Here is a 9,962-nt window from a genome sequence, read left to right on the forward strand (position 1 = left end):
GTAGGGGGGGGGGAGGGAGAGGGGGTCCAAAATCCGTATTTTTAGCGTTACGTAATTTGTGCCTTACATGCTTATTTACGCCTTACATGCTCTGCAATATGACTTGAACACCTTAGCCTATTCACCCCTAAGGATTGATTTAGTTAGAATCCGGAATCCCAGTTCATTTTATAGCAGCGGTCGTAGTGCCTACAGAAACATCCGGTGAAGTTTCGACCAAATTTGGTAAGCTGCCACTACAGTCGAGGGGTTCTTCAGTGGTACCGTGATCGGTTAAATTCAAAAGGACCTCAATCCTCCCAATTGCCCCAGTTCTGCCCAATCAGAAAATATTGGGTAATTGTGAATTGCGGAATTGGTGCCAAAATGACTCGGTATGCTGCAGACATGAAGAGATCGTGGAATAAAATGGCCGCTGAGGTTGACCAACAGAAAGTCCAAACTTTGATGGAGGGTACCCGAAGAAAAGTACGAAAATTCATCAAAACTGTAAAGGAATAATTATTACAGTATTTTTTCTGAAGGATCAAGCTTTAATCAACAGTGTTAAGAAAACATAATGAGAAAGGCTGGTTGCATCTTCTGGTTGAACTTTCTCATCATTATTTACTTACCTTACGCAAAAAGCAACACAAAAAAGTAATTCGAAAACTGTACATAACCGTATTGTGTTTGGCAGCAGAGTGGTATTGATCTGAGCCCTTTTGACGTATTGACCTATTTGGTACTATACTTTCAGGTGCCTTTTCAGTACACTTAAATTTGTTTTTAAGCTTTAAACTTCATTTGCGACTAGTCTCTCAGTTGTGAATGCAGTTTGAAGCGAAGAAACTTAATGTTACCTGCCACTTAGGGGAATCTCGATTTTAATTGTGATAAGTCACTGAACAAGATTTGCTAATTTTGTGTCCCACACATTTAGTCACGCCAACATTACACAAGTACACCAGATGGTACTAACGTTCCTAGCAGCGGTCGTTACAATGGTGTGTTACTTGATCACTCTTTGAATTAGTACTCAGTTGGGATTATTGTATCCTGATTGGCAAGTTCGAGAATACGAGTCTATAACTGCCAGTTAGAAGAACTTATTTCCATTAAAAAAAAAACTAATCAGATCGTAAATCGAACCAGGTACTCCAAAACTACGGGAGCCACACTCTATATGTTGTGAACGATATTAAAAAGTTGAATGAAGCAACTCAAATTAAAAGTCAAATTAAACGTTAACTTTATTATTTATTTACAATTAACTTATTTCGTGAGCGTCTGGATACTTTTTTCAGCCTTTTCTTTACTTTCGCATCATCACTGGCTTGTTGCAAGTGATGTGGCTGAGAGTGTCATAATAATTTCCGAAGACCTAGAATCACCAGCAGTGAGGAAAACATTATTGGGGTGGCGTTCGTCACGAAGCCCTTCTCACCCTGGTCGGCCAATGTTATACCGATGCGAGTCTCCTCCAGCTTGCATCCATTCAACATCGGTTCCTCCGCCGGGCGAATTACAACTTTGTCGCTAAAGGAAGCTGTTGAAGAGAGAAAATCGTCAACATACGGGTTGTTAAATTTATAAAGTCATATAACAACACACCGGAACAAGTATCACAGAAGGGTTGCTCCACTCCGTCGACGTCGACTTTCACAGCGGCCATGTTGGAACCCTGTTTGAAACCAAGTCGCACCTCGCTTTCTTTGATATCCAGATACAATTTAACACCCATGTAGTTTATCTCGGGAATGTACAGACGAGTGGTCCTGGGTAGCACGAGGGGTTTCGTTATCACAAGTTCCCCATGTCGTAGCCGAACACCAGCGTAACCGTTAATGATGGATTGTAGGAAGCCTCCTGCACCAGTGATGAAGTTACCTGCTCCATCGGAGAATCCATCGCCATTCTCGCTCCAGACGTTGTAAGGAGCACGCATGTATTGCTTGTAGCTTTTCAGGAACATTTTTTCGGCTTCTTTGAACTGCCCCAAATCGAGATGTCCAATAGTGTGGATAGCCCAGGTCATGGCCGGGCCATCAGAGCGTGTTACCTTACTGTAAAATCTCAAATTATTGATTTTGGTGGATCTGAAATTCAATCATCAAATGGTTAATATAGCCCTATCATATTCTTAGAAGCTTGTAACTTACTTGTTCATGGGAAACTCCAGTGGATATCCGAGCAGAACGACGTCCGCTTGTTTGATTGGAATTCCTAATTCGTAACCCTCATACTGTGGATGATAATTTCTCACTTCATCATACAATAATCTTAATCCTTTAGCTATTCGAATGAATTGTGAGCGCTCGTCAACTCCAGCCAGCCCGGGACACATACAGCTGGCAAATTCGCCGAACAGTAAATTATGAGCAGCCACTATATTTGTGTACACGCTATTGCTGTTGTTGTGGTGATCCTCATCCGGTCCCATGATGCGATGAATGTCGTACAAATCGGTCGTCCAGTTATACTCCACCCGACTCTCCCAAAATTTGGCCGTTTCGTATGCCAGTCGACATCCTTCGACATGCATCCATTGCACGTCATGGGTTGCGAAAAAGTACTGCCGGACAGCGTAGGCCACATCCGCGGTAATGTGGTGCTGATAGTCCGACACGTGGTAGCAGCAATCGGGGGTGACTTCTGTGCCAGTGAATGCGGATTCCCACGCAAACTGCCAACCTTTGTATCCATTGCTGGCGGCATAATCGGCGGCTCCTCTATGGACAACGGTTCGATAGTGCAGCAACTTGCGGGCATTATCTGGATCCATCAATAAAATTGGTGGAAACATCCAAATTTCGGTGTCCCAAAAGTTATGCCCTTGGTATTCCTTGAGTTTCTCTCCACCGCGTCCCAGACCGGATGGGGAAAGACCGTAGAAGGGATAGCTGCTCGGTTGGTTTGTGTTCGCTGATGGGAGAGAACTTGAGAGAAAGAAGGAACTGGCCCTCAGTACCCGATCCAGTTCGTCATTACCCTCAACTGTAACTCCATATTTACTCCATATTCGATCCATCTCGCGTATGTGTGAAGATTCTACGTCAGCCCCGAGCATTGCGCGAATTTCGTTTTCAGCCTCGAGATGAGTACGTGTGAAAATGGTATAAAAGTTAAACTCCTGCTCGGTTTGATCCGCGGTAAGATTAAGATGTGCAGGCAATGGTGGAGTGTAGATGCACACATCGTGACCATGTGGTTGGAAACGAGGATCCTCGACCTGTTTTGTTCTACCGCAGCGAGCATTGAAACGGTTTCCATCAATTTCAACTGGCTGAGATTGACTTAATGATAGATCCACACTTGCCGGACCCGTAATTCTTCTGATGGGCACCGATAGTGGGCCTTCGGCGTTCACCCTTTGAATACGTATCGTATTCACGATGGCCATATCAAAGTATCGATGCGGATAGACAGTGTGGATGACGCGAATTTGCTGTTTAGGATCAGCGAATGTAGTTCGGAACATGTTTTTTCTCATGTCCAGCTGATAGCTACATCCGAAAGGATGTGCGACAAAAGAGGCACAGTACGCGATCTGAATGTTTGCAAGGTTTGGGATACGAGCCCGATGGCTAACCCCTCGGAAACCATTGTAGACCCCGTTCATGTGCACGGCATTACCATATACCACAAAGGCGATGTTCCCGTTCGCCAGGGTAGGTGTGACGGCCTGCGGAGGAAGACTGCACGAAAGTTGTGAGTTATTGCAACAGTTTATTAAACCTATCTATACGCCTTGAGTATTTTTCCAACTTTTTGAGGCTATAAACGAATCTATCTAATATATTGAAGCGACACAAAGTGTAAATTTTTACACCATCTATAAATAAGATGAAGAACTAGATTGTGAGAACTTAACTGTCTTAATATTCATAGCTGACGTAAGCGCCAACATGACCAAGATCCATCTTCACATTCTTCATCACATACGCCAAGCATATAAACATGGTATGTTTGTTCAAAAACAATTGAGAATTATTAAAAGCACTATTATGTGTACCGGAAAGTTTATTCGGTTTTACAACAGATGGCGTAACTTGATTATTATTCCAGTGAATCAAATTTCCAGACATTCGTTGGAAAGCTATAAACAACATAGTTTTTTCATAGTTTCACTTCGAATTTCGTACCAACGAGATTGTTTTTGCGGGGAGTGCTACTTCATTACTTCAATATGAAGAAAAAAGCTGCGGAAAGTCATCGCATTTTGGTGGAAGTTTATGGTGACCATGCTTCATCTGAGCGATCGTGTCAGACGTGGTTTGCACAGTTTAAAAGTGGTAATTTTGACTTGGATGACGAAGAAATGTTCCGGACCGCCAAAAAAGTTTGAAGATGGAGAAATAGAGGCCTTACTTGATCAAGATCCGTCACAAACGCAACAAGAACTTGCAGATTCACTTGAAGTAGCTCAGCAAACCATATCCGATTGTTTAAAAGCAATGATCCGATTATTGGGTGCCGTATGGATACCCCGGCCATGCATCAACATCGACGGTTAGAAGGTTATGCTGTCTGTTTAGTAGGACCAGCTGGATGTGGTGTGCTGTGAGCTGCTTAAACCGAATGAAACTATTACGGGGGACCTCTACCGACGATAATTGATGCATTTGAGCCGTGCACTGAAGGAACAACGGCCACAATACGAGCGAAGACACGATAAAGTTATTTTGCAACACGACAATGCTCGGCCGCCTGTCGCGAAACCGGATAAAACATATATGGAAACGCTGAAATGGGAGGTCCTATCACACCCGCCGTATTCTTATGACATTGCTCCGTTCGATTACTAACTTTTTCGATCGATGCAACATGGCCTGGTTGACCAGTACTTCTCCAATTTTGATGAAGTCGAAAATTGGATCGTTTCATGGTTATCCGACATACCAGCCGATTATTTCCGCAAAGGGATCCGTGAATTGCCAGAAAAATGGGAAAAAGTGGTGACCAGTGATAGGCAAAACTTTGAATATTAAATTTGTAACCATTTTTGCAGAACAAAGCATTAATTTTTGAAAAAAACGAAGGAACTCACCGGTACTCCCATTATCTTGATGTAACAACCATTTGTACGCAATAATGACATCGCTCCTAAAAGATGGCAATTCGTTTGAAAAATGTCAGAGTTAACCATATTTTCAGCTATATATATATATTGTTTTTTTTTGTATAATAAATGGACCCACAGTACTTGAGTATTTTAGAAGCGAATTCCGCAGGTTCCGGAGACATGGCTGAAATAAGTTCCTAAAATTCATAACATGGATGTCGAATTTAGTAATTTCCACTAGCTCATTTACAGTCACTTCAATTGTTTATAGATTCACTGAGGATTGTTCTATATGAACTTAACTCAATCTTGAGATGTATCAAACGAACTAATTAGTGTGAATTTTAACTGTGATTATCGTATTTAGATGTCTGGTCAAATTCAACCTGCTATCTGCACTTATCCCAAACCAGGTAAAAAGGGTCATCACTCATGTATTCATCTAATCACTTCTCAAATTCATCTTATTCGTAGTAAAGTTTTGCTTTCGAATAAGAAAATACATATGAAAATATAACAAAGGTACTCATCTTCTACATATGCTTCTTCACATCATGTCATGTATATTTTTGAATCTCATGCCAAGATTTCGAAACTTCTTTCAGCTGATTCTTCGTAAACAATTCAAGTGTTTTTAAATCTAAATGTAGTCATAGGGATAATCCGTTTCAAAAGAGGCTTTCTAGAGAATTTTTTTTATCCCATCTGTTTATTAGGCTCATTTAGCAACTCAGCTGTAACAGAGCCGAATTTATTCGTATACATTTTTATCTTAAGATAACTATTGTTGTATATTACACTGTAGCCATTTTTTAGGCGTAAGATTCCTATCCATCGATAAACATTTGGTTTTGTTTTTATCTATTACACAATAGCTGTTTAGGCCTAAGAGTATCCAAATTCTATCGATTTGATGATTTGTGATGCCTAGAGAATGATTTGTTTTATATCAGGCATCTTTGACCTATTTTTAAGGTTATTCAAATCTGATTTTTGAATTGAATTGAACACTCGAAAAAATCTGAAGGTTGCATTTCACAAACATGTGATATAATGGAGCCCCCGGACTTTTTACCATACCCAGCAGTCTTAAAAGCTATGAACCTTTCCACGAAGAACATGCTTCATAATTGGTTCTGCTGACGCGTGGTATGAATCTGCTGACAAATAAGTGTGTTCCGCCTCCAAATATTTCCGAGTAATTCGATTGCTGAAAGAATGCACAGGTAGGATAGAGAGACCATCAGATTCCAATTGTTGTTCTGTTCTGCGTAATCATCGAGCCACAAAATGATGTTCTTAGAATCAAAATATCATTCAGCAATTATTCCGTTACACAAAGTTTTATTTAGTGCAATTATCCTTTAAAAAATACTATGAAATGCATCAGTCTAATGTATTCAGATAAAAAGCACAGCATGCATCCCGTGGTACTCCTCTTTCATATTCTAGCTGATACTCGAACGAAAATTCTTTGAGCTGATTTGATTTTCCTGACTCTTATGACAGTTAATGTTTATTGAATGAACACATTATTTTGTAAAAATTGTTCATCATCATGATCATTCAGTTAAAAACAAGATAAACGCATTTTCCCAACAATGAGAGTTTTGGTGGTTACGTCAAACACGCATATTTGGACAGTAAAATGAAATCACTATTTTTTCCTAACTGAAAAACGAATTAAGACTGATTGGATTGATCAGGTTTGATGCGTTTAAGACCAAATAGCTGGAGGGGAAAACCATAGCAGAATCTCTATTGATGGAAATGTTGTAATCGCCATTAGACATCTTTACTCACCGTTTGGCCGTGAAGAGGAAATTTTCCTCGTTTTCAGCGGTAATCTTTGCGAAGATTGCAACCTTGATCAGTAGTATAGCGATTTCAGCAAGGAGCATTTTTATAGTGATTATATTCCTACAAGCGAAGTCTACAATTTATCATCTTCAGCGGAAAACGCGAAGCGATGACTGATTTCCCCTTTCGGTTTATCTACAAGAGAAAAATGTAATTTGATTTATTCCATACGTTCTACACGAAAAACAAAGTTGTATTTTATTCTATTTTAAATCATTCTAAACATGTTCTACGAACATTCCTGGAAGCTTTGATGAGAAACGACAAGTTTATGTTCTATCGATAATATAGCCTCAATTTGATGAGTCTGATACAACACACACTATCTATCATTATCCTATCCTATCTGATTCTCAACTGATCGATTCATTTCACGTAATGATTAAGTACAAAATAATGATTATATCTCTATCAAATGCTCTTTATTTTGGTATCGAAAGCACTATCTATGTGCGTTGTCGCTCGTTGTTTACATCTGAGGTTTACATAAAAACTGCTGAGACAAAACACACAAATCATAAGACTCTCTCTCATTAACATTCGTTCACTAACCTGTAGTTTTAATGCAAAACGTTTGGTAAAATTATTTATGTCTAATCATATTCCTGTAGATCTTTTTCCTAAATTAAAATAAACAAGGATCGCGATACCGGTTTGAAATCTGAATATCGCAAAAACATCTGAGCACAAAACCAAGGCGCCTAGAAGTATATACTAAGGTGGGCCAACTTGCTAAAACCACTCTTCAGCCATCTTGGAAGTCTACTGTGTTTTGTTTGTAAACAAAACACAATACGCTATTGCCGAAGGTCGCTCATAATCAGTCTGTCTCTTTCACGCTACAAGTAAATAATTCCCCTTCTACTTTCTTCCGTGCTGTTTTCATATACCGCTCCCCTAACCAACTTAGTGACGAAACGGCCTCACCTAGTACCATAGACCCGTCTTGCACAAAACAAACGTGTCGAGTTGTGACTTGTCATAATACTGGAAAAGATACAGCATGGGATAGGTAGGTATACATTTTAGCAGTATTTGTGTTGATGTTCGTCTTTCAATGAGTGAGGCGAAAAGTCTTATACCAAGGCGGTATAATAAGGTGGAACGTTATGTCAGAACTGCTGTTCAGCCATTACTTGAGTTCGAATTGACAGCGGCCAAACGAACGGCTAGAGTTTTCCGAGAAAGAGGATAACAAATGGCATGCAATGAGGAGTGCATGCCGCTATGTGTTTGCTGCGCATAAATGTTGGTTTTGTTTACGCTGTTGGCATCATTGTAGTGTTTCGGTGACTGCTGCAAGTTATTGTCTGCATTGCTGTTCTACGGGACGTGAGGGTTGTTGCCGTTGCTGCTGGGATTGGAAACTCAGCGATTGTGGGAGCTTTGCTAGTGGGTATATAAAAGAGGTGGCTCTTAATAACCGGTGGGCTTGTGCCGTATTGCTTTAGCTGAAGACTCGCCTGATCGTTCGGGTTGTGAGACACAACAGCTAGTTCGATTGAAACCAGCCCAGCGTAGGTATATATTGGTGGGGACCGCTATGTAGCATAATGATTTGATCTACTTTGTTTATAAACAAAAAAAGCCGCTGTCATTTTTCATCCCCTCTCGCATCATCCATGCCTTATCCTCATACTGTCGAAAACGAACCACCTGTCAATTCCAGCTCCTTGTCTCATACGAAAATTGTTTATGAAGACAATTTCATATTATAATGAAAAAGTATAGAGGCGAATGAACTGAAAAGTTTAAAGCCTCTTTAATCCAACATCATCATCATAATGAAAAAAATCAGCAACAATGTTGGAGTTGTATAGCCATATGGTTGAATAAAAGTCAGGAATGCGTGTTTCAAATAATTAAAAAACATGCGGTGAAAATTTTCATTTAAATTTTAAAATTTGAAAATCGGCTTCGTGTCTTCTAATCTGATAGAGATTACACTAACGAGTTTGGGACCTAAATTATGGCCCTCATTTGAAGTCGCCACCAGACGTCGACGCTATTTTTCTGTCATCGCGAATTACCAATTTACTACCATCTGACATATCTTGATGTTGATGATGAACTTTTACAGCTGAGGGATAGTGAGATAGGCGGTGACGGTAGGTAGAGTGAGATAGCGATAATCGTGCCATATACCTGAAATAAACATATAATAGAAAAATAAGGAACGAGATTTAATGTTCCTGTAACAAATGTGTATTCTATACGATACATTAATAACAAATTTCGCAAATTTTAAAAAAATATCAAACGAAAATTGCGCCTGATAATATTTTTTTTTGTAATTTGTTGTTTTCATTGTAATAAAAAGTTTCAGTGGAATATCGTAAAATGTATAGGCAAATGGTTAAAAATGAGTCATTATTAGTAATTGAATAATTGAGCCATTGAGTAATTAAATAACACGATGAAAAAATTTCCATTCAAATTTTAACTTTGTCGAATTGGTTTCGAAAACAGTCATAAAACATTCGGATTAGTGGAATTAAGTATTATTTTAGAAATCAAGCAAAATTAAAGTTTTTTTTAGGTTTTATTGATGTTTTTTTTTCTTAAAACGCATAATAAATTAAAGCTTTCTAATCGCTGTTCAAATCGTTCTTTGACACCACACTGTTATGTCTATTGTTTCCTGTATAATTTTATTTTAAGTACCATCAAGAACAACAAATTCTACTCCACTGTGTCCACACTGATAATTACGTTTTTTATGCATTTAAAATGAAATTACGGCAAAAGTAAAAGAAATAATTGAGCCACAATTTGGGTCCCAAATTCGATGTTTACAAAAATGTCCAATTAATGGTGAAAGTGTCCAATTATTCGTGTCGCATTACATGTCTGAGTTATCAATCGGATAGGAGGGAGATTCAATATTTTTTCGACGAAAGCCATTAGTGTATTTCGGTTATTGGCGTTGAAGATATCTCGGTGTTCCAGATTTTTTTCCGATCATTCATTTTCCGGGAAATGACGAAAAATCTAAAATCGAAAAATCAAGCATTGGTTCATTTTTTTCCTGTAGGTGTTTCAATCGAAATTTTGGAAA

General features: G+C 39.1%; 1 protein-coding gene across 2 annotated transcripts; it reads right to left on the reverse strand.

Annotated features, from left to right (window-relative positions):
* Nucleotides 1-1,219: 1,219 nt before the first annotated feature.
* LOC129779253 (protein-glucosylgalactosylhydroxylysine glucosidase-like) lies at nucleotides 1,220-7,610 on the reverse strand. Of its 2 annotated transcripts, none has more exons than XM_055786638.1 (5): nucleotides 7,457-7,610; nucleotides 6,848-7,039; nucleotides 2,142-3,677; nucleotides 1,594-2,078; nucleotides 1,220-1,528 (listed from the first exon to the last, which is right to left on the reverse strand). In XM_055786638.1, exons 2-5 carry the CDS (start codon nucleotides 6,943-6,945, stop codon nucleotides 1,344-1,346), a joined length of 2,304 nt encoding a protein of 767 aa, XP_055642613.1. In that variant the 5' UTR covers nucleotides 6,946-7,039; nucleotides 7,457-7,610; the 3' UTR covers nucleotides 1,220-1,343. The 2 variants fall into 2 exon arrangements, with proteins under 2 accessions (XP_055642613.1, XP_055642614.1); XM_055786639.1 differs by lacking the exon at nucleotides 7,457-7,610 and adding an exon at nucleotides 7,142-7,344.
* Nucleotides 7,611-9,962: the final 2,352 nt, after the last annotated feature.

This window comes from Toxorhynchites rutilus, chromosome 3 (genome assembly GCF_029784135.1).
Source record: "Toxorhynchites rutilus septentrionalis strain SRP chromosome 3, ASM2978413v1, whole genome shotgun sequence".
Classification (NCBI taxonomy): Eukaryota; Metazoa; Arthropoda; class Insecta; order Diptera; family Culicidae; genus Toxorhynchites; species Toxorhynchites rutilus.

Excerpts from the sequence above, each read along its gene's own strand:
- LOC129779253 (XM_055786638.1), bottom strand. The coding sequence starts at position 6,945 with ATGCTCCTTGCTGAAATCGCTATACTACTGATCAAGGTTGCAATCTTC. Across the intron at positions 3,678-6,847 it reads TTCCTCTTCACGGCCAAACG|TCTTCCTCCGCAGGCCGTCA; the intron begins GTGAGTAAAGAT and ends ACTTTCGTGCAG. Across the intron at positions 2,079-2,141 it reads CTGGAGTTTCCCATGAACAA|ATCCACCAAAATCAATAATT; the intron begins GTAAGTTACAAG and ends ATTGAATTTCAG.